We start from the raw sequence: 24350 nt of genomic DNA, 5'->3' as shown, positions 1-24350 counted from the left end.
TATTAACACTGTAAGCTATAGTCATTGCTTATTTACTTTAAGATATTTTATTTATTCTGTAGCACCACAAAGAGATACAAGATCATTAAACATTATGATAAAACAAAGCTAAACTACCACAACATTGTTTTACTCTGACAGCCAAGGATTTGGCTGTGAGTATGCTATTAAAGAATTTTTGACTAGAACCGATGAAATATATCTTCTGTCCTTTTGAAGTAAAGCCTAGCTACAAAAATTCTGAATTTATAGGAAGAAGAGATCCCAAATGGTTGGAGTACCAGCTTTGAGACCAGTTTCGACTACATCAACTTATTTTAATGTAACCTATTGCTAAACACGCACTCCGTGTCTCCAGAGATTTTAGAATTAGCTTAATTTGAGTTCATTAACACCATTTAAAAGAACCATCAAACTATAGATCTTAAAACTTCTCAAATACATTAAATGCAGAGATACAAGCTGACATGTTTTCCAATGATAAGCCCAAATCTATACAAAACGAAGAACAGAATTTAAAGCTCAGGCTTTTCCAGTGACATCCCAGCTGCTAGCCTCAACTGGGGTCCTCAATATATTTTCTGGGATCTGCCGATTCTCTACCACGACAACTTCTTTGATTTTTTCTTTGTTTGACCGTATAAATCATTCCTCTCAATGTTTTCTGGGTCACTGGAGTGGCAGTGCTCTCAGCATCAGACACCATGTGGTTTCACTGGCCATTTGTTTTCATTTTATTTGCATTTATGTTTCCGATGTTTTGTTGCTTCTATTTGAACGATCACAGGTTAGTGAGATTAAAACAGATATGGGCTTGAATGTCACAGTCAAGGCTAAATGAGGTCAGACCATTCTCTGAATCAAGATTTCTTAGCAGAGTGAATAAAAATAGTGAGAGCCTTGGGCATCACAAGGCATAGTAGGATGGGATTGCCAAGCTACAGAGAACCTGTCACAGTAGTCCCTCTGAGGCATGTTGCAAGCAGCAGTTTCATTCAGGCAATGCTGTATTATCACGTGAAATTAATGCTAATGTTTTATTCTTTTTGCAGCTTGAGTCCTATTCAATTTGTCATTTTCTTCTCATCTTAGAAGTCTATATCAGCTACAAACATAGTGAGTGTCTACTTACATAATGTTTATACATATTTTAAAACTTTACAGTAAAAAAAATTAGGTTAGCACTCATGGGGATTTCTCAAGAATCATTTTCTTTCATACTGTTCAGTTTGGAGCAAAATAAATGTTTCTGCTCTGATTTCCACATCATCACTTGAAAGATTAGAACCCCTGCCTCGTGGCTCAACCCTGGTCCTCAGATAGGAATTGCACAGCCTCGATGACAAAGGCCCCTTCGGCAGAGTTGGCTGTTCCTGTGTGTTCTGTCCCCAGTGCTGACTTTGTGCTTATTCTCTACCGTCTCCTCAAAATGTTCAACTGTGCTTGGTTGCTACTCTCTTAAAATTAGAATAACTTTCAAAGGAGTCCACTGCAGCCCCGACTTGAATCTGGGGAAAGGAGACTCCCCCGCCAGCTGCAGGGGAGAGACGGCAGAACTTAAGAGCCACAGGAAGTCATAGGAGGAAGTGGGGCACCAAAGAAAAAACAATCAGTAAAATTCACAAAGATCACCAGAACACATATTTGGCAAAGCGCTATTCTCTGCTCCCCAACGATTTGCTCTTCTGTTTGTTCTTTTTGGCAGTGCAATAAATGTGGGTTTGTCATTGACAGAGGAGATGGTCTTCGTGGAGGAGCTGCAGCTGCCTGCCCAGCTCTCCCTTATAATGCAGCGCAAACCCCCAGCATCACGATGAGGTGATAGAGCACATCTGTGGACCAGACAGGAAAGGAGACAGAAACAATTCGACAAGGAGAACTCAGCAAAAGCGTCAACATCAAAGAGTCCACTCAAGGGCGTTGAGTGGGTTTTCACAAAGCTCTGCAAGTTTTGTGTGTAGTCAGATTGTTTCATCCTCCAGGCTTTCCATAGCTCACCTTCATCAGTGCAAGAACCCAACAGAGGAAGCTCAGGATATGGAACTCTGACAAATGGGAACCTGAACTTAAATAATATAGTGATGCTGCTTTTCACTGTATGGCGTTAGCTGTAGAACTTCCTTTAAGAATGAGAATCTGAGTATCATAAGGAATTGGTTTGCATGCTTTCCTGTAACTGTGAGAGCAAAGCCTACATCTGTGAGTTTGCGAATAAATAGAATTGTCCTGCCCATCTTCTCGCATAGCTACCTCCTCCTCCTCATTTGATGAGATCTTCTCCCAAGAGGCTTCTCAGGCTGCAATCTAAATCACTATTCAGCTCCCACCCACCCCACTTCACACATATTAGGAAGGGCAGGAGCCCTGCTTGCTTTGTTCACTGTGATAGTCATACCACCTAGAAGAGTGCCTGGCACAGAGTCAGTAATTATGGTTGATATTTACTGGATGTTTGCTGCATGCTGAGCATTGGTTAGGGCTCTTAGCTGTAATAGTTAATCCACACAACAACTTCTGTGTATGAGATGGGTAATTATTAACCCAGCTTCAAAGAGGAAACTGGGGGATGCACGGGTGAGGTCATGGCTCAAGGTCACTCAGTTCATGACAGCAGGGTCACAGAAGGGACTAGAAATATTTGTTGAATGAACAGATTATTGAAAACTCAAGCTCTCCAAATGCAGAAACCCCAAAGAAACCACCTGGTGATATCTTTGCTCAGACTTGGTGGGGCTGGGGGTATGGATCCCATTCTGCTTCATCCAACTTGCCCCCAGCTCCTCCCTCCCTTCCGAGCTCAGGGGCTGGTTGGAGAGAGACCTCGACCTCCAGCCCCCCTCCACCTCATTCAGATGTGCTTTAAAGTATACCTTAAGGGACCAAAGGTAAGCTTCTTTTAAAACACATGGGAATTTGCTGTATGGCTCAGGAAATTCAAACAGGGTCTCTATCAACCTGGAGGGGTGAGATGGGGAGGGAGACGGGAGGGAGGTTCAAAAGGGAGGGGATATGTGTACACCTACGGCTGATTCATTTTGAGGTTTGACAGAAAACAGCAAAATTCTGTAAAGCAATTATCCTTCAATAAAAAATAAGTTAATTAAAAAATTACACATGCATGCTAAATCGCTTTGGTCATATCTGACTCTTGGCAACTCTACGGTCTATTGCCTGCCAGGCTTCTCTGCCCAGGCAAGATTACTGGAATGGATTGCCATGCCCTCCTCCAGGGGATCTTTCTGACCCAGGGATCGAACCCTGCATTGGCAGGTAGGTTCTCTACCACTAGCGCCACTTGGGAAGCCCCTTTGAAACACACTTCTGCCTGTTAAAAACATTGCATGGAGCTCTTTTCCTTACCTGAGAAGCTATAGAGACCAGAGGATCCCCTGCCTGTAGTGAGTAAAGAGAAAATGCAGAAGCTTTAAGAAAATATCGCAGAGGGAGCAGCTGTGTTCCTAAAACACAAACCTGACTGATTTTCCCCTGATTAAACCAACCGACCCCCCCATTGCCTTTAGGACAAAATTTCTAGCAGGCTTGACAAGGCTTCATCTCACCATTCTCTTCTCAGCTCTCTATAGCAGGGGTTGGTAAACTTTCTGGAAAGGGCAGGTGATAGCAAATATTTTCAGCTTCACAGACCACATGGTCTCTATTGCAACCACTTGAGGTGATTGAAAGCAGGTGGAGACAACCCTTAAATGAAACAGTGTGGCCATGTTCCAATAAAACTTTCTGTAGAAACACTGAAATTTGAATTTAATATAATTTTCGAGTATTATGAAATACTGTTTTGATTTTTCTCAACGACATAAAAAGGAAAAACCATTCTTAGCTTGAAGATCATACAAAATCAGGTAGTGACTGGGTTTGGGTTCCTGGCCAGAGCTTGGTGACTCCAGCCTGGCCACAGTCTTGCCCACCCTTGATGTCACAGTCGCCGTGAGGGCCAGACTTCAAGACAACCCACAGAGGTCTTCCCTAAGCCTGACTAGGTTGAATTGCCCACCTGTCCATTCCCATAGACCCTGCCTCCCCCACCATGACAAACAGTCATCTCCCTTTCCCTTAGCATTTAGCATCTCTCTCTTTGCTGGATGGTACATTCTAGAAGACAAGACCCATATGGGGCTCCTTTATTTCTGAAACCCCAGCACCAACCCAGGCCAAGCTCACTCCTTTACTGGTTTGTTGACTTGCCCTGGATGCCCCAGTAGCTTCATTTTCTATTATTATTGCCTGCACACCGTGTCTGGAAGTTCAGCATTTCGTAGTCCCTGGGGGGCATTGGAATTTCAGCCACAGGCCCAACTTTTTAGGGTAATTAACAAACCTCCCCACTGCCCCCAGGTGGGGAGACTCGTTGCAGGTAAAGGTTGTGTCTACAGGCACAACTGGTTTGGCAATTCAGTGAAAATGCTCAAACTGGCCGTGCCTGTGGACATAGCCCGACATGAAGGCAACCATTTGGAAAACAGAGAAGCTTACTACGGAGGGAGAGCTCCACCACCAGCACGCCTCCGGTCTGGTCCCGGAGGAGGCGTTTCCGCTTGTCACAAGTCTGGAGACCCAGCAGAAGCCAAGGGGAGGGGAGGGTGGAGGTGGGATGAGAAACACAGGAGAGAAAAGAGATTTTTTTTTTTCCCAAAAGTCACAAACTTGATGGAGTCAAAATTCCCCAGACCTCAGATACTAGTTCCCTTATTCTTTTATAACCAAGAGAGAGGTGTATTTCATCCCTTCTCTGACTTGAAAAAAAGGAAGAAATCTTTCCATCATGAGCTCTTCAAACTGAAACAAATCCACATAGCATGTGGTGGAAACTAACCCTGTTTCTTTTGATGAGAAGCAAGACTTTTGCCCATAGTTACTATAGTCAGAGTGGTTTGAGATGTGGACACCTGAAAAATGTGTTCTGGTTCGTTTTTGTTTTCTAAGGGTAATACCAATGATTATCCTTCCAGGAACAGTTAAATGTTTCTCTAACTGCCTTCCCTTTATCTATTTGTGCACATAAGTGAGTACTGTTTGGCCAAATAGGAATCAATTGAAATAATCATCTTATTTCTGTTGGTTACTACAGGTAAGCAGGTACCCTCTTCAGAAACACTGTGTCCCTCCTTACTGAGGACTCTGGTCCAAATGCACTGAAGGAGGTGACAGTTTGGAATTAATTGCTTTGAGATCTATAAGGCAGTGGTTTTCAAACTGGAGCATGCCTCAGAATTACCCAATGAGCTTGCTAAAGCACAGATGGCTGGGCCCACCCAGAGTGTCTGAATCAGGTAGATTTGGGGTAGGGGGATGAGAATTTGCATCCTCATCTAACAAGTTCCCAAGTGATGTTGAAGCTGCGTGGACTGCACTTTGGGACCACTGCTCTAAGGACCAGGTTCCACCAGGTCCCAACGGAAAACTCTCTCCCACCTGAATTTACTCTGCATGTTGAATGATCTTGCAGCAACTTCTTGGGGGAGAAGCAGAAGGGAAACTGACCACCCTGCATGAGCTACACTAAATGTGTCTGGGAAGCTGGGCCCTTTCTTTCGGGCCCAGAACAACTATGCTCTCATGTGGGAATTCCTACAGCATCTCACCAGTCCATCACAAGTCCCAGAGATGGACCCTCAGGCTGGTAAGTCAAGAGCTGAAAGTACCTTTGCCTTCCATCCAGAGCTTACTGCTATCACCTGGATTTTGAATTTCCCTTATCCTTTTAACTTTTCCAAAGCATTTCCACGTCTGTTATTGCTTTCATTTTCCCTAACCCCACTCTCTGAAGAGAAGGGCCCCTATTACTCATCACCACTCTATCTTTAAAGATGGGAAAACCAGGCTCAGATGTTAAGTGACATGGGCCAGACCATGGAGTTTGTTGGTGGTGGGCCAGAACCGCCTGGGACATCTGCTCCCACCCTTAACATCCTTTCCTCCAGAATGTCCTCAGCACACACCTAGAGGGTCTAGTGATAATTTCTCAGCTTAAAAAAAAAAAAAAATACAGTTTCTCAAACACTGCTCTCCCCCCCCCCCCCCACCCCACCCCCCCCCCCCCCCCCCCCGCCCACGCTCAGGTAACACTCTCGTTCCAGGAGGGGTGGCTTACCACTGGGCAGGAGAGCTTCTCACTGTCACAGATGAACGTCTCGCAGTGTAACCACACCTTGGACAGTTTGGGGATGTTCTGGAACCGGAAGGCGTTGAATTGGAAGGTTGCCCTGTGGTCTTTCCCATTCTCATGCACGAGGACGGTTTCATCCGTGGGGCAGCTGGAGCACATGGGGTTGGGGGAGGGATGTGGGGGAGACAGGTCACCTCATGAACTCTAGCAAAGGTGTCTGAGGCAAAGTCACGCATAGCCTCTTCTGGGCCGTTACACAGCATGCTATCCTTCTGAAGCACTTTGACTGGTGGCACCTCACTTATCTTCATTTCTCTGGGGTCTCTTTGAGGAGCTATGAGATGGTTGTGGTCATCCCTATTCTACAGAGTACAGCCAGGGTGAAACAACTTTTGAGAAGCCACACATCTGGTAAGCCATCACATCTCTGTCCTAAAGAAATGAAACCCCCAAGATAGTGTCCTTGGAGGACTGGAATATGTCCAGACTCTCAGCATGTGTCCAAAATGGAAATGGTGGTGCTAGGAGCAGCATTTCCCAGCCTGCTGCCACAGCCACCTCTGTCCAGGTCACACCCAACACGTTGCTGTGTGTGTATTATGAGGTTTTGCCACTGGGAATTTGAATTTACATTCTATTACTTAAGTTTTATGTCCATTCTATTATACGTAACTACTTTGGTAAAAAAGGGACATTTTTAATATGCACACAGAAAAATGGCTCAAAGGATACCACCTAAATGTTAATCCTGGCTATTATGGACAGTTTTTGCTTTTTTTCTTTCACCTTTATGGTTTTTGTTTTTTTTTTTTCCCCTAAATTCTCTGTAAGGAGAATGTGCTATTGGGAAGTTTCAAAGTTCCAAAAGTACAATTGCAGTAAAAGAAAAAAAATGATAACATAGATGGACATGGGTTGAAACCCATGTTTGGGTCATTTGGGGCCATTTGGCATGTGGTTGTCATGACTTGAGGGGCAGGGGAATGCTCCTGGCGTCTAAAGGATAGAGCTCAGGGATGCTACAGAATGTCTTGGAGGGCACGGGACAGACCCCACAACAAAGACTGATCCAGCCCAAAAAGTCCATGGTGTCAAGATTGGGAAACCCTGGTCTACGGCCATACCACCCTGAACACACCCGATCTCGTCTGCTTTCGGAAGCTAAGCAGGGTCGGGCGGGCCTGGTTAGTACTTGGATGGGAGATTGGGAAACCCTGGTTTAAGCACAATAATTTTTCGTTTGCCCAGCACATATGGATTCTCTACGTAAGTGCCAGACACTCAACCAGGTGTTTGGAAGAGACAGAGTGTTTCTTGGGAGGCCCACAGAGTGTGGAGTCTTGCATACAGGTGACGATGAGCATCAGGATCTGACCTCTATCGAACAAAGGTCTATGAATTCAAGAGCTCAAGACCAGTGAACAGCCCCACTTGGACCCCAAAGTTCATGCCTCTCCTGGCGTGTCCCTCTGACTCTACTGTCGTTCCAACTTAAGACATACAACAGAGAGCAGAGCAACCACCCCAGGGAATCTTCATGGTGGACCCTCCCCTGCCCCCTCTATCAGAATCAGACATTAGGGGCCAAATTAGAGGGAGGACAGATGGGATGTTAACTCTGAGAGTCATTGAGTGAAATGAGGCATGAACACTGCATCCTTTATCTGACCAAGGCCGGAAGCGGGGTTCTGTCGGTGGAGGCCTCTGAGCAGTGACAGAGCTGGGGGCATTTTCCGAGCTGTGAAACAAGACTCTTGAAGGATCATTCGGTCAATAAACCTGAGATCCTTGTACAGATTCAAGACTAAGCTTAAAATAGATCCTTGCTGCTGGAGTGTCCAAGGCCTGGTGTCAGCCAGTGGAAAACAGCGCGAGCAGAGCTTTGCTGGCGGCCGGCATCAGGCAGGCCTAGATGCCTTGGCACTGCTGTCTCTCGGAGCTGGCCGTGGCCTTTGCCTGTCCGTGACAGGTAGCTCAGGATTGCAGAATGCCCACAGGGAGGCTTTTACGCTGACGTCACAGGAGTCTCCTTTCCCCATCTGAGGTCAAAATTCCTGACAACCTATTTATTCCAATCTCTCCAGGCATCTTGAAAACTGAGCTTTCCTCCCAAAGGGACTGATGTGAACCAAAAGCATGTGGGAGGTTATGGAGTGGACTTTCTAATTCTCCCCTTTGGCACTGGATTTTGTGCATATATCTCCAGCCTCAAGGGGCCATTTCAGCTAGGCAGAGTTTGCAACTATATCAGGGCTTCTTTGATTTAGCAGCACTTAAATGCAGATTCCCAGGGTTCACCCTGGGATCTTCTGAAGTTGTAGGTTTGCGATGGGTCTGCATGAGGAGCAGGCACCCGAAGAAAATCCTGTGTGCACTAGAGTTCGAGGACCACTTGTAGAGACTACCCCAAAGTCACAAGCATTCCCTTTTCTGTCATATCACACATCTGCTAGGTGAGCAAGAGGACCAGAACTATCTAAGGAGACAATTCCATGATGTGTCAGAAGACTTTGCTCTTGTGTGGCCTTTGTTTGACAGAGGTTCCCAATGCCTGTTGGTAATTTCAAAGTCCCTATAGGTCAATAATTTATTTTAGAATCTCTCTGAAGTCACTGGATTTGTACCATCAACAACAAAACCTAAATGGCTCATTCAATAACATATGAAATAAGGACCCAAACTGAGCTCTCATCCCTGCAGGAAGATAGGTGGCTTGCATGTGGCCCTTACTGACCTATCCTACCCCGTGGTATTAGGTGACGTGTGTGTGCGTGTGCGCACGTGCATTCAGTGATGTTCTATTCTTTGCGACCCCATGGACTGTAGCCTGCCAGGCTCCTCTGTCCATAATGCTGCTCAGATCATCCATCCCTTTACTAGCTTAGACTTCTGGAATTTCAATCTGTCTGTTCCTCAGTTTCCTCATCTATAAAATAGTGATTACTATACTACCTACTTTATAGGAATTTTAATGAAATTGAAGAAAGTATTTGTAAAATACCTATCTAGAGCAGTGTCTGGTATGTTGTAAGAGCTATATAAAGTGAAGTCACTCAGTCGTGTCCAACTCTTTGCAACCCCATGGACTATACAGTCCATGGAATTCTCCAGGCCAGAATATTGGAGTGGGTAGCCTTTCCCTTCTCCAGCAGGTCTTCCCAACCCAGGGATCAAACCTAGGTCTCCAGCATTGCAGGTGGATTCTTTACCAGCTGAGCCTCAAGGGAAGCCCAAGGGCTGTATGAGTGCTTCTTAAATAAAGATCCAAAGTGGCTTTATCTTTGTTATCTCATCATCTTTGTCCCTGGCCCCTGTATTTTTGCTTAGCCCTGATGGGTTCCAGTGTAATTGTCTGCTTTGGTTTGGGGAATGGCCTCTTCTGAGTTTACTGCGCATTGTGTGGACAATGCCTGCATCTCTAATCTAACTCATCCTCTCTTTTGTTTTCCAAAGTTACAATTCTAAGTGTTTCTAGACAATTGTCATCTCAGGGTCAGCATGTCATCATGAACTCAAGGAGAATCCAGACTCCCTTACCCAGAACCTCTCTTCCCTGGGAGCTTACAAACTATTCCTCATCTTCACAATCCACAGTCAACAGTAGAAAGCATTCTTTGTCACATGTTCTTCAGATGCCCTGTCCTTCCCTCTACTATATCCGATCGGTTGCTAAATTTTTATTGCTTCTCCCTGCTTGGATGGCATTGGATGACCTTCTTTTCATTCACTTAGCTATAACGTTGATTCAGGTCTTATCACCTTGGGCTCTAGAGCTGTCACAGCCTCTAAGCTGGTCTTTATACCTCCCGTGTACTGTTTCTAAACCATCTATGTGTGATTTCTAGAATCACTTTTCTATGCTATAATTCCAATACTTTAGTCCTCTAAATTTTAAGAATTACCCATGGAATTATTAGTAAATAAAAACAATGATATTAAAATCGATTGGATACCAACCAGGTACTATGTGCTAAACTTTTTACATGGACATCTAATTTAGTCCTCATCTGGGTTCTGATGTCAGATGGACTGGATTTGAATCCAGCGTGCCCATTTCCCCATAAAAACGCACATACACGAATTATGTGACATTACTTAACTCCTCCTATGCCTCAGTTTCCTCATCTGGAAAGAGGAAATGATAGTAATCATACTCACCTTGTCAGGGAAGTGAGTTGTCAGGGAAGTGAGTTAATACAAGATAAAGCTCTCGGGGTAGTATCTGTTACCTAGAAAGTACTATGTAGGCTTTTCCTAGTATAATTACTCAGTCTGGAAATACAGAGGAAGTCACTAAGTGGCCCCAACAGGCTTCATCTCTTCCTCCCAGCCATCCCAAGCCAGAGTTACCCCGGATCACCCGGTCTCACCTCTCAGCCTTGTGGTCCAGAGAACCATACCTACCCCTTGTTGATCAGCTGCCACTGCAAAGGATACATGAAATCAGCCGAGGGTGTGGCCCAACAGCTGTTCAAAACCACTTTAAACCTGGAAATGAAACAAAATGCATCTCACTTTAAGCCTGAGAATTATATGCCTAGAAACGCTGGGTGATTAAAAAGCCTCTGGTCTGGTTCTTTTTTCTCATCTTTGTATTTGCAAATACAGACAATAAGAACACATACTTACCTAATGCTTAACCCTTTGGCTTCTACTCCTGCAAACAGATCTGAACCGATTTCGGATGTCTCCAGGATAAAAGGCGCTTCTTTCTTAGTGGAGAACTTGGCATTCTTTGGAAGGAAATTGACACTGGGCATTATGATCTGTCAGGCTGAGTAGTTTGGTCTGACAGGAGCAGATACATCAGGACGGGATGGGGGGTGGGGATCAACCCAAAGACACAGGCTGTGAGACCACAGTGAGACCCTCTTGGGCCAGAGAAGTGATACCTCCTAGGATCCTAGTGCCATCTTAGCAGGGATGAGGACATTATATAACTGGGTTTGCTGGTTACAGTGAGACATGTACTGTATGTTGCATCTATGCTGATGAGGAGTGAGACTTGCTTGATGGAAAAAGAGTGGAATCCAGCAGTGCTGAAGGTTTGTGGTTTACTGAATCACCAAAAGACATGGGACCAAATGCATACAACCCTGCACTGCCCTTGTTCCTCTACTATTTCCTTGAGCAGATTCCAGCTTGGATTGCAAAGTTTTTACTCTGATTCCAAGTTCAGTTAACATCAACAACAGAAACAACTTTCTGATCACCTACTATGTATCAGGAACTGCTCTCTCTGTTGAGAGAGTCTCTACGTCAGGCTGTCCTGTCTGTTGAGATTTATCAGTGAACAAGTAGAGATCGCTGTCTCCAGCCACCTGACATTCTAGCAAGGGAGTTGGACAGCCGACAGTAGGTTAAATGAATTATATGGCTAGGATAGACTCTAGTATTCTATATAGAAAAACTATTTAAAAAATGTAGAGCAGGGTAAGGTGGATTGGGAGTGCAAGGAGGGGACAGGTTTTAATTTGAAATGCAGTGGTTGGGAGGCTTCCTTGAGGAAGTGACATTTGAATCAAAACTGGAGGGAGGAGATGCCATGCAGGCATCAGGCCATGCAGGAAAAGGCTGTAGGGGGAGAGAGAGGCAAGCAGGACAGCAGGGTGGCCAGTCTGCTGGAACGTGAGTGAGTAAAGGGGCGGTGGGGAGAGGCAGGGAGTGAGGAGGGCAGGAGAGGAAGTTAGCCTGTAGGGGTGGATCCAGGAGACTATGGCTTCAATTCAGGGACAATTGGGACTCATTGCCATGATTCAAGTACAGGGGAATCAAGACAAGGATCCTGGATTAATCCTAGTTCCCATCACTAACTTGGGACACACTACAGGCAAGGCAGCCTTTTGATCCTTAGTATTCCCATCTTCAAAACGGGAATACCTTTTGCCTTCGTCTGCCTTGCAGAACTGTTTCTATGATGGTGGCTGTATGCAATAGGAGCATAAAGCTTAGACCAGGATACTAATGAAAAAATTGAGTTTCATGAACTTAGAGATTTACAGAACTGCAATGGGTAAACAATGACAGCAAGGACATCTAGATGATATAGACCTTAACTCCCTAAGCGTCAAATTTAGGGAATTGACAAGAGGGTTCAGGATCATCTTCTAGGGTCTCTTACATTATCTTATCAATCGCGGGTCTAGCCAGGGCCTCCTGACTTGGTCACCCAGAAGTCAATATTTTTTCTTCCCTTCTCTCAGCCCCCTGCACCATTTAAATGGTTGTAATGATTAAATAATAACATTCTTGAATATAAGTGATCAGCTTAATGTGCAAGTTGAAGTGGCAGAGGATAGTGGCTTCTAATGTTCCTTATTATTTTCTGAGGTTTATTTTATTTCAAGGGACTGTTTCCAAATGTAGGATCTACCCAAGGATGATAATACCATCACCAATGTAGCTAGAGGTATTTCTCCTGGCCCCCCTCTCCTAGGAACCAGGAATTGGAATATTGGGATGCCTCCACTTGCAGAGGAACCCTCCTGATTGTTACAAAGTGTCAAACACAATCTTCACCCTTAGTTCAATTTCTGAGAAGAAACACCTTTGATGGTCAGTTTCTCTACTTCTCACCTGACAGAAGGCAATCCTCAGTGTGTCCCCCCTACTTTCTTAATAACATGAAAATTAGGGACCTATGTCCAGAGAACATCACCCTTTAAGACCCAGGCAATTTGTTTTGGCAAATTCTGGGCTCCACCTTTTAGTAGGAGCATTAATCCAGGGGATCATACTCAGAGAAGAGTGAATAAGATGATGAATGGACCACCAAGTGTGGGATGATATTTAGTTTGGGAAAGATGGGCTCAAGCTAGTTGAAGGACCTTTAGCAGTATCATTTCAGAGGAGAGAATTGGGACCAGTGGGCCAGAGCTCAGGACGTCAGGTTTCACATGTTGACCTAAAATGGGAAGGCCCAATTTGTCATCGTCCTTGGAAGAGACAGGGAGTTCATCCCTCAGCAGTCTTGCAGAGGGTTTGGGGCATTAGATGGAAGGTCTACATTAATCACCTCTGAGGTTTGTTCTGACTCTGGAAGTCTATGATTTTGGTCTCTGTTTCTTACATTTGTTCCATCCCAGCTTTGTCATTTGTTTCTGTCTAGCTAAAAGCAACAGCGTATACCATTTTTGATTGAATAAAAGTCAACCTAATCCCACTCTGACATTGACGTTCAACCCTATAAAAGTAACAGTGCTAGAGCCAGGAGCTCTCAGTTTCCAGTTTAAATGAGGTCTGGAGACCTCTCTGGTGCTCCAGTGGCTGGGACTCTGGTTATCCAATGCAGGGAGCCTGGGTTCAATCCCTGGTCAGGGAACTACATGCTGCAACTAAGACTAGACATAGCCAAATAGATATTTTAAAAATGAGGTCAAAATTTACAATTATGAGAATGACTACTTCCTTGGACATTTATTTGTGCCAGGAACTGTGCAAAGTGTTTTATAAAGATTATTTCATTTAACCCTTAAAACAAACCTCTCAGGTAAGTGCTATTATTATCCCCATTGAACAAATTCGTAGGTGGAGACTTAGAGGAGTTAACTAACTTGCCCAAGGTCATACTACAGTAAATAGGGGACCAAGCTTTCAACCTGTGGTCTGATGTCAAGGCCTATTTTCTTAACCTCAGTGTTAGGCTACTTCTGCCAGTTGACTACCTTCCTTTATTTGGGATTGAAAGTAAAAAAAACTTTTCACCAAGAATACCAACTACAGAACCACTCGCAGTAACAAGTAGAAGAGGATGGAGAGAGAGGAGAGAAAGCAGGCTGAGCAGAACTGGTGGTTTTGGAGCCCAGCATTTGGAGCTCTTGGAATCCTGGGCAATTAGCAGTGCGCTGATTCCACTGGCCCAGGCAGGGTACTGCTCTGTCTCTGCTAATTTGATGGAAATTTATGCAGGAATCAGCTGTTGCTTCAGAAGCACACAAGAATGCTCTGAAAGTGGAAGAAGGGAGGAGAAGAAAAATACCAACTACATGGGTAAGGCACAGGAAACCGAGCCCATTGTGGGAATGTTAATGAGTACCAAAGTCTCAGTTGTAACCTCAGAGCCCCCTCGTTGCCAAGGTTCCTTTGTCCTGTAAGAGTTGTGGTGGGCCCCAGGGAAAGCCTTAGCAAGAACTCATTTCTAGCAGTTCAAAGAAGCAGTCTGTCTAGCCCAGTGGATGGCCTGGTGATGCTGAAAACATGCTTCCTGACTTTTGTTTTTTCTTTAAAAAGATCTAAGTTTTGATATTCATGTCTGAAACTTCGCTCCACATAACTGATGGTGAATTTTTTGACAATCATGGTGCCTCTCCATTTCCACCTGTCGTAAAATCTTCATGGGGTCATATCTACAGTTTTATCTGGTTAAAGCAACAATCCTGTACTTCCGGACAGGGACTCAGTAGTAAAGATAACCCATCATCAACATGTCCCCTGGATTTGTTGTCATGTGTGAAGCTTATTTTCCTTCCTGGAGAACCTTCCTCAGTTATTTCAGTGGTTTTGCCATTATTTCATCACCCTGGTGATCCATATTGCTTCAAGCCCCTGCCCATATAGGTCAAGGGGTTGTATGGGATTCCTTTTCTCAGGACTTTATCACTAGTGATGTGTAGCCTGGGGAAGATCTAGGTTTTGTGGGACCTTGAAGCTTATTTAGAGAGCCCTCTTGAAAGAAAAGAATTAAAACTTTGAATACAAAATTAGACACAGGGCCTTAAAAAGGGCCTCTGCATGTCAAATTGGAGGAGAAGGGGATGACAGAGCATGAAATGGTTGGATGGCATCACCAACTCAATGCACATGAGTTTGAGCAAACTCCTGGAGATGGTGAAGGACAGGGAATCCTGGGTGTTGCAGTCCATGGGATCACAAAGAGTCGGACATGACTGCACAACTGAACAACAGCAACGAAATGTTAGGGGTCATGACACTTACGCTTCATTCCCTGCATAGTAAGTTTGCCCTGGAGACCAGTGTTAGAAGACCTTGTTCCAGACTGGGAACTGCTCTAGACTACAAGTGGGGTCTTGGGCAGATCATTTTCTCATTGGGTATTAGATCCTTTTCTGTAAAATGAACTAGGTTATTCTAGGATCCCTTTTACATCTCACCTTCTAAGTTCAGCAGATTAATAGCTTCCAGAGAACTGGGAACTGGACTCCCCTTGTGGCTCAGTTGGTAAAGAATTCACCTGCAATGCAGGAGACCTGGGTTCGATCCCTGGGTTGGGAAGATCCCCTGGAGAAGGGAAAGGCTACCCACTCCAGTATTCTGGCCTGAAGAATTCCATGAACTACAGTCCATGGGGTTGCAAAGAGTTGGACATGACTGACTTTTCACTTTCAGGGAACTGGTTAAGTGAGTTCCAAGAGTTCAAAGTCAGTGGAGTTCCAGGAGTTCCAGGAGTTCCAGTTCCAAGATAATTGTTTCCTTTATGAAATGAATAGGTTGCACTTGATGGCCTTTAAGGCTTTCTTCCAGTTCTAGTCTTTTACGAAAAGGTGTCTATTTCTAATTTCTGCCTGTGTTTTCCTCCAGCCAACTGGGCTATTGTCTCTTTACGCATGCATCCTCACTGGAAGCTGCAGGTCTAAAAGACAAAGCACCCCTGTAAAAGGAGGGCAGCTGGGCTAGTGACCATTGCATACTTGGTTTCTCTGGAGTGCTTTATTCTGAGTGCCTTTAGTTTCAATGTCAACATAGGCAGCATGCCAAAATTAGACATAGAGGAGACCCACTACGCAAAAGGCTTTGGAGACCAAAAAACCAGGCATCTGCAGCCACCCTAGCCTTTCCCCTTAACCCTGTCCCAGGTAGGAAGCTCACTGCATTGTGACTGATGTTTGAACAAGAGTTGGATCCTAAATTTAAATCTCTGGAGTGTGTTGTAGTGGGAACTAATCTTGATTGAGAATTAGACTGTGGCTGTCTTTGCCACCTACTGACATTTGGTAACTCACAAGATTTCTCATCTCAATTTTCTCATCTGTGAAATGGGAAGATTAACCTTATTTCTCTGTGACAGCTTTCCTTTCTTCCATCCAGTCTATGAATCTGAATGTCTGTTGTATCCAGTCTTCAAAGAGGCTTAACACTACACCAAAGCTTGTGATTCAACTCCAGTTCAAGAATGGGCTTCCATATACAGCTTAGAGGAGAATAAATGCTGTGGAAACATCCCATCATTTCCTGTAAAGGCCATAGGGCAGCAGTGGGGACCTGGAGACCACTTACAGTATAGAAGTTGAGAGACAATTGGCTTTCAAATGTGCCCATGCTCCCGTTCTTCACATGAACAGTGGCCACTCTGAAAAGGGGAGAGAATTTTGCATAAGGACTGAAACATGCCTGGTTGACAGGGACTGCAGAACAGATGCAAGGCAGCCAGCCCTCCTCTCTTAGAGCAGCTTACCTCTGGTCAAAGGCCGCCTGGTTCACCAGGTAGGTGGAGTGGTAGGTGCAGGAAAAGGAGTAGTTCACGGGCTGGTTCTTGACGATCACGGTGCTGTCATTGGAAACGATGTGACTGTAGAAGTGGTAGATGGGGGGCTTGTACTGGAGAAAGGAAGAAGGCAGTTAGGGTAGCCCTTTATGCCCACGATGTGAATGAAAGTTCTTGGGAAAATATTGGATGATGGCGCAGAAAAAAGTCCATGGGGAGACATAGATGTTTGCCATTGATATAACATCCATTCTTGTTTGTAGGTGAGCTGATAATTTTTGTAAAGAGTTCTTACATCTGTTCAAGATTGTTTAAAATAATCTAAGTTGAATGTGGTGTACTTAAAAAAAATCCATATACCTATCAGGCTTCTGACCAAACTGAACTGGTTCAGGAATCTCTTATCTCCCAACATCAGCTTTGTATTTCTTTCCCCTGCCCAAGTAATCTTATGTGACACCTTCACCTAGCTCCCAGCTCTAGAACATTACTGCCTAGTTCTTGATCTTTCCTTCTTCCAATCATAAGCGCTAATTCTGAGATTCTTTTCTCTGACTTCTTAGACTTTAAAATCATTGAATAGTAGAGTTATAGGGGATCTCCAATATTCACTTGAGAAGTGGTCTGCCTGAGACCACACAGGCGATTTGTAGCTCATTTTACCAGGATATAGAAAAACAAGATGTTTTTGTTACTCATACCCATTATTCTTCCCACTAAATCACTGAATCACTGTGGGGCCTTTAGGAAGCGAATGTGTCCCCAGGATCTGAAACCTAGTAGATGTACTGTCTCCTACAGTCAAGGCAGTAGGAATACTAGACCTAGCCTTTCTTCATGATTGTATCGCTACTGGTTGTGGCCTTGAACTGTGACTGGGAAGTCTCCAGTTTCTCCTCCATCCCATAAGGACACTTGACAAGAGGATATCTGTGCTTCCTTTTCATTCTGATGATCTATCCTAGGTACTTTACAAGACCCAATTATGGGCTGTGTTATACTTTGGTCTCTCCTTTAAGATGCCTTCCAAATGCCCTTTGTCACCACTTCAAAATCTTGAGTAGAAGATGGCCCACCTATCCAGCTCAGGAAGAGTGGCAGCAATGAGCACATACTCAGAGCTCCAGGTGACACGGAGGTGGGAAATGCATCGAGTTGGCTGTAAGATGTTACAGAGAACCCTGAATGAACTTTTTGGCCAACCCAGTGGTTTGTTCTACTCGTAGAAGGTGGTCTAGCCACTCGGGCAATGAATTGGAAGAATAAAATTTAAATCCTAACTAGGCAGAAGACAAGAATTTAAATAGCACTCACATCTCAGGAAATCTGGGGGTTGGGACTGACTCTTAATCAGAAAGTGGTGAATTTTGAACCCTTTTAAGGATGGACAGCAGATGGGCCCACTTGCCTCCTTTTAGCAGCTCTTCCCTGTATAGTTCGGACTTACCTCAGACTGGGTTCCACAATAGGACTTGTTTTTAGGTGACAAGTCTGGGATTACAAATTGGTAGTAACCTGCTTCATGGACCCCGTTGTAACACAGCCCACCGAGCGCCAGCTGGTGCACTTCCCATCCATAGGGGCACTCGGGGATTTTGGTGATGATTGTTTTGGGATAGCAAAACACGAGAATGACATCTGGAAAGATGAGAGACAAGGTTTGAAATCAGATCTGGTAATCATATTAATCTACAAATGGTGAGCTCCTATTACAGCTTAGCATGCAAAGCAATTGATTAAAAATATTTTCCCTACTATTCTTCATGAGATCTGATGAAAGTTCCCCCCGACATCAGTCACTAAAATTCCTCACTTAAAGATTTTGCAACCTCTGTGTAAAATCTGCACTATTCTTTTTTTTTTTTTAAGTTCTACCAGTTTATTGCTACCAACCCATCTCCCTCCACCCTCATGCATGCATACTCAGTCATGTAACCCCATGGACTGCAGCCCTCCAGGCTCCTCCAGGTCTGTTCTTAACATGTATTCAAAACTGGTCCATATTTAAACTTGAACGTATTTTAAGGAACATATTTTTGAAACTAGATTGAATAAATTGGAAATACATGTATATTTTAATCTGGTTTCATATATATGTATGAAACCAGATTTTATATATATATATATATATATATTTACATAATGTATATACATATTTTTTAATCCCACGAAATGAGCACATTAAAGTTAAAATGTCAGTTTATGCATCATGCTATGAAATAGTAATTTATGGCATAGCACAGAAAATCAATAATCAAGTGGAAAATAGAGGAAAAAGGTGAAGATTTTATCTCTATTTATTCATCTATCTAGCCCCCTCAATGTGAGGGAATGGCTACTCACTAGAGTTTTATTGCCTGGAGAATTCCATGGAAAGAGGAGCCTACAGTCTATGGGGTCTCAAAGAGTTGGACACGACTAAGCAAGTAACACTTCCACAATTTTAAAAAGTGTAAGTTTATCCAATATGTTTGTACTTTCTGCAGGAAAAATCGAATGGTCATTGGGGTGCTAAGTGCTTCTGTGTGTATGTTAGTTGCTCAGTCATGTCCGACTCTTTGCCACCCCATGGACTGTAGCCCATCAGGCTCCTCCATCCATGGGATTCTCCAGGCAAGAATACTGGAGTGGGTTGCCATTCCATTCTCCAGGGGATCTTCCTGACCCAAGGATCGAACCCAGGGCTCCCACATTGCAGGCAGACTCTTTACCATCTCAGCCACTAGAGAAGACTATTTGGCTACATAACAGCATTTTCCTAATAATATAAATACAGAGCTTTGAGCTCTGGGAAGATACGTGTCAGGAAATGTTCCTTTCCAGGAAAATGGGGTAGTACCAGAGCATACCTGCTTTATTTGGAGTGCAAGATCTTGCAGAGGCTTCTGCGAAGACAGCCAACAGGACAAAGGCCCTCATCACCATTGCTTTTGCCAGGTGGCCGAATCAAGTTGGCCAAACGTTCACGGTCCTGCCAGGGCCTGAGTCTTGATCATTCTAGGTCAGAGATTTGTGCAAGAAATTAAAATCAAGGGCGAGAACAAAAGAAGCACAATCAGAGGATATTGATACTGTCTCCCGTTTCTAATGGCTCCTCATCTGGGCTGGGAGGCAAACATGGGGCTCATACCGCAGAGAGCGTCAATTTCACACGCGGCTGCTCACGTTCCCAACTGTTTCATTCTCCCAGACTGGAGGCTGCCTCTCAGGTGCTCCTCAAGCCTGTGTTCCCAGTCCTACCTGGACTTTATATAGTCCGAGTGTGTAAAAGAAACCTACTCCAGATAAATCACAATGAACACGCATTATCCACTGTGGGGGGAAATAAAAGGCAATCTTGCACAATAATCCGATGGGAAGCTCAGTTACAGCCACTCGGGGCTAATTTCTTTTGCTTCACAGAGTTGGAGAAACTTTTTTAATAGCTAGTTTTTAAACTAGGAGTGGAATAAAAAGTTGATTTTTCCTCCTCATACAAAAAATAACTCTGATCAGAAGCAAACTATTTTCTGCATGGTTCCAGGTTGCAGTTTTCATTTTTTACATCTTGTTTTCTTAGGTTTATTTCTTGCTTTTTTTTTTTATGTGTAGGCGATCTGAACTGCGAATGTAGAAAGACTTAAGTCCCACAGTGTTACACCTGATACTAAAGAAAAAAACAGGCTGCTTGTGTTCATGCAAACATGTTAAAGATTTTTTTCTCTAATATTTTGTAATAAGCCCTGAATTTCTAGAGTTTCATCTAGAAGTTCATCTAGAACTTCATTCTAAAATACAACTTTGATTGTAGGCACCTGAGTTTTCTAAAGTCTTATTAGTCTCCCAGAGTGATGATACTGGAAGAAGGAACTTAGACAACTTTTAAAAATTCTTAATTTTTTTATGGAAGTATAGCTGATCTACAGTGTTGTGTTAATGTCTGGTGTATATCAAAGTGATTCATATATATATATATATTCTTTTTCATACTCTTTTCCATTATGATTAATTATTTAATATAATTCCTTGTGCTATACAGTAGGACCTTGTTGTTTATTAATTTTATATATAGTAGTGTGTATATGTTAATCCCAAACTCCTAGTTTATCTCCCCCCACCTCCATTTGTTTTTGTGTCTGTGACTCTGTTTTGTAAATAAGTTTATTTGTATCATACTTCAGTTTCCACATATAAGTGATATCATGACATTTGTCTTTCTCAGACAGGCAATCTTATGACTCAGTTCTTAGTCACCAAACAAGATCTCCCAAGAAACAACAGATAAAATGCTGCTCCTGCAAATTTCCAAATATATTCTCTGGGAATTTTTAGCACCATGAAATTTAAGAATGAAAAATAAGGGTTTCTTTTAGCTTTTGTTTTTAGAGGAAACAGACTCTTTTATCAACCAACTTAGAGCTTACTGTACAGAAGCCACTATATTAAGCATTTTGAGAAGACAGATGTAAAAAGTGTATAAAAATGCCCTGCAAGCAGGAGTTTACAATGTAGCTGAGAAGGTAAATTGTACACAGTGCCTCAGAGTTAGAATGCTTGTTAAGTCTTTGTTCTGTTAACCTTATCACATTTCCTTAGTTTTAAGATCCGTGTCTCTCCCTCTGAATGCATATAATTTAAAGTCTTAGAAACATTGGTGTATCTTATAAGCAATATGTATTTACAATATGATAGAGATCTTTATATCGTCAAAACCTATTGTTGAATCAATGGTGTCGCTTACAGTGATGATACCTAAGAACTGAGGAAAGATCCATATGGCCAGCCATGATAGATTTTTGTGACTCAGTTTCCTTCTCTATAAATGGAAGTCTCAGCCCCAACCTCAACTCACAGGGTGGGAGAGGAATGATGTAAAGGCTATTATAAACTGTAAAGTGCTAGGTAAAGAAATAGATGACACAAAATGATAAGTAACAATTTCCGGCAACCAGCTTGCATCCCTGAGTTGTTTTTCTTTTCCAAGGAAGTACCATGAAGTGCCCATGGTAGAGTCATGCAACATGAGGCATGTCTACATTGTATAACACACACGCAATGAGTGTATTTTTTTACATAAGACTGAATGGGCTGAAGAGGGGGAAAGGAGGGAACACATTAGTGCTTCTAACACTGGGGATCCAGTTCAGTGCCACCTGGAAGTATCAGCATGTTTATACTGGTCCCCACAACTCATTACAGGCATTACTTCCTGAGCAACAAATGGCCCCTGAATCTCACAGGCATGCATGGATTCTGAGTTTCTCTTTCCTAGGATTTAGCACTATCTCTGAGCTTCTTCTTCCATCTACTTTTTAAAACATATGTTGAGTACCTACAGTATACCAGGGATGAGGCTCTGGGAAGACAAAGGCAAGTCAGCAGAACAAGGAACTGGGTGGGTGAGTGGGTGGGAGGCACAGAGTGATGGAAATCTGTACAGGGAACATGCGATGGGAGGAGGAAAAAGGGAGGGTCGGCATGCTCAACAGAGTAAGTAACAAGTAAGCCTAACTTCATAAGGACAGCCCTTCTGATTGGGTATCAACGATTATCGGTCACTGATAATTCAGTGTTGATCTTTCATGTACGTTAGGATACTTGTTTCCATTTCAAGAGAATTCTTTTTTTTTAATAGTTCTTTTAATTGGAGGCTAATTACTTTAAAATATTGCGGTGGTTTTTGCCATACACTGACATGAGTTCTTTTCACCGATCTTCAATACATCCTTATTTTCAGCCAGCCTTGGCCCAGTCCAATCAATAGGATCATCTGAACTCATGAGGAAGGGCAGAATTCACTCATGAAAAGGGTTTCAGGGGAACTACAGGCCTCTCCCATATCCCAGTGGAAATATCTGATGGATGCCTACAAGATGCCTAGGATCCAAAGCCCACCTCTGCCACTTACTAGCTGTGTGTCCTTGGGCAAGTTACTTAGCTTCTGGGAGCCTTAATTTCCTCCTCTCCTGAATGGCTCTGATCATATCTATGATAACAGTTACTCAGAGTATTAAAAGAAATATAAATCAGTTTACACAGAGTGACTACTTTTTTTAGAATAAAGTTGACTTTTTATTTTACAAGTTTATTTTCTTGTTGTTTGCTGTGCTGGGTTGGTGCTGTGTGCAGGCTTCCTCTAGTTGTGGTGAGTGGGGGTTACTCTCTAGGTGCAGCGTGTGAGCTGCTCACTGTGGTGGCCTCACTTGTTGCAGAGCCTGGGCTTTCCGTGGTTTTGGCCTGTGAGCTCAGTAGTTGCTGCATGAGGGCTCCAGAGTACGGGCTCTGTAGTCGTGGCATGTGGGCTTAGCTTCCCTGAGGCGTGTGGAGTCTTCCTGGACCAGGGCTCGAACCCATGTCCCCTGCATTGGCAGGTGGACTCTTAACCACTGGACCACGAGTAGGAAGGACCAGTGGGAAGTCCTAGAATGGTTTATTGCCCTCTAGAGGGGCAGAACATCAGGGAAAACTGGTTTTATGCACAGTTCTACTTGGAAAATCTGAAGAGGGAATCCTCTTAGGAGTGGATTGTCACTGGATGGTACTTGTTAATGTCATTAGTGCTGAATTATGTCATAGGTAACTAAGAGCACAGGTTCTGGAATTAGGGGTTGTGGCTCTGTCCATTTCCAATTGTGTGATATTGGGCAAGAGACTTGACCTTACCAAGCCTTCATTTCTAAATCTGTATTCTCAGGCTCCCCATCTCCTGTGGCTGTTGCAAGGGCCTGATGAAATTATGCTTCTGAATTGCTTAGCACAGTCCCTGGCACACAGTAAGTGCTCCATCCACATTCGTTAGTTTATTCCTCTGAGGTTGGTACCTTCAGGCCGGGAAGACGTGTCAATCGTGTTCCCGTATGAACTCCGGGCATTTTTCTAATGGAATGCTTCTCTCTTTAGAAGCCCACCTTCACAAAGGACAGGTGCTTTAGATTTCTAAAGAAGCCCGATAATGATAAGATCTTGCCTACAATTTCTCGGAGGGGGGAATCCAGCTAACAATCAGGTACATGATACTCCTTTCGAGGGCAAGTTGAATGAAGTCAGGGAAGCAGAGTTAACTTTTGTGGCAGGCTGGTCTCTAGATGTTTAATTTGCATAAGAAATAGAATGGGACAAAATGTACTTGGCCCAAACAGTATTTGATACTTGCTCTGATAAAAGGTAGGAGGCTCCTATTTTTTTTCTTGGTAATTACCCACTGTTCCATGGCCCTACCCCATCCTCTCTGCTTTTCACCACTCCTTTCCTTTCCTGAGATGATGGAATGAGTGGCATACCACTGGGAGATGATCCCAAAGCAACATGGATCCCACTGAGGTCCATGGCTATGTCTCCATAAAACACGAAATGGATGGGAAGATTTTTAAAATATCAGCATCTTAAAAGCGCACCCCCCGCCCCAAATGGATTTATGGCAGGCTCATCTGAAAGATGTTTTGTCTCTCCTTGTGTCTTTCTGTTGTGAATTGCCAGGCGATGGAAGGTACCAGTTCTAGTCAAAGGTCTTGCATGATTGGTACAAGCTGGCCCAGATGCAAAAGTGTTGCCATTTGCAGAATTCCAATCAACGCTGTCGTTCATAGCTCAGGAATCTTATAGGTGATGAATCATGATGATAAACAAACCAGTAAACTCTTACTGAGGTAACAGATGGAAGTTTGAAAATAAAACCAATAAGCGTGCAGTAAAATTTAAAAGGCTGCTTTGTTAACTCAGTTTTTAAAGCACACTGTTTCGGGTTTGTTAAATGTTGGCTTTGTTGAACAGATTGCATTGTTTCCTTTAAGTCCTGAATCAAGCCTT

The 24350-nt window shown here is 43.5% G+C and overlaps 1 protein-coding gene and 1 pseudogene across 1 annotated transcript; one reads left to right on the top strand and one right to left on the bottom strand.

Moving 5' to 3' along the window:
* Window positions 1-2956, top strand: part of LOC133069900 (guanylate cyclase 2G-like) — a 60297-nt pseudogene extending 57341 nt beyond the window's left edge.
* On the bottom strand, window positions 1723-19490 carry TECTB (tectorin beta). Its single transcript, XM_061162645.1, has 10 exons — window positions 19415-19490; window positions 18013-18203; window positions 16536-16678; window positions 16358-16430; window positions 10754-10857; window positions 10529-10612; window positions 6110-6272; window positions 4492-4564; window positions 3361-3393; window positions 1723-1832 (listed from the first exon to the last, which is right to left on the bottom strand). The coding sequence occupies exons 1-10, from the start codon at window positions 19488-19490 to the stop codon at window positions 1783-1785; spliced, it is 990 nt and encodes a 329-aa protein (XP_061018628.1). The 3' UTR covers window positions 1723-1782.
* Between the last annotated feature and the right edge of the window lie 4860 nt (window positions 19491-24350).

This window comes from Dama dama, chromosome 15 (genome assembly GCF_033118175.1).
Source record: "Dama dama isolate Ldn47 chromosome 15, ASM3311817v1, whole genome shotgun sequence".
Classification (NCBI taxonomy): domain Eukaryota; kingdom Metazoa; phylum Chordata; class Mammalia; order Artiodactyla; family Cervidae; genus Dama; species Dama dama.
The sequence above is the reverse complement of the archived record's forward strand: the minus strand, read 5'-3'. Positions and strand labels throughout refer to the sequence as shown.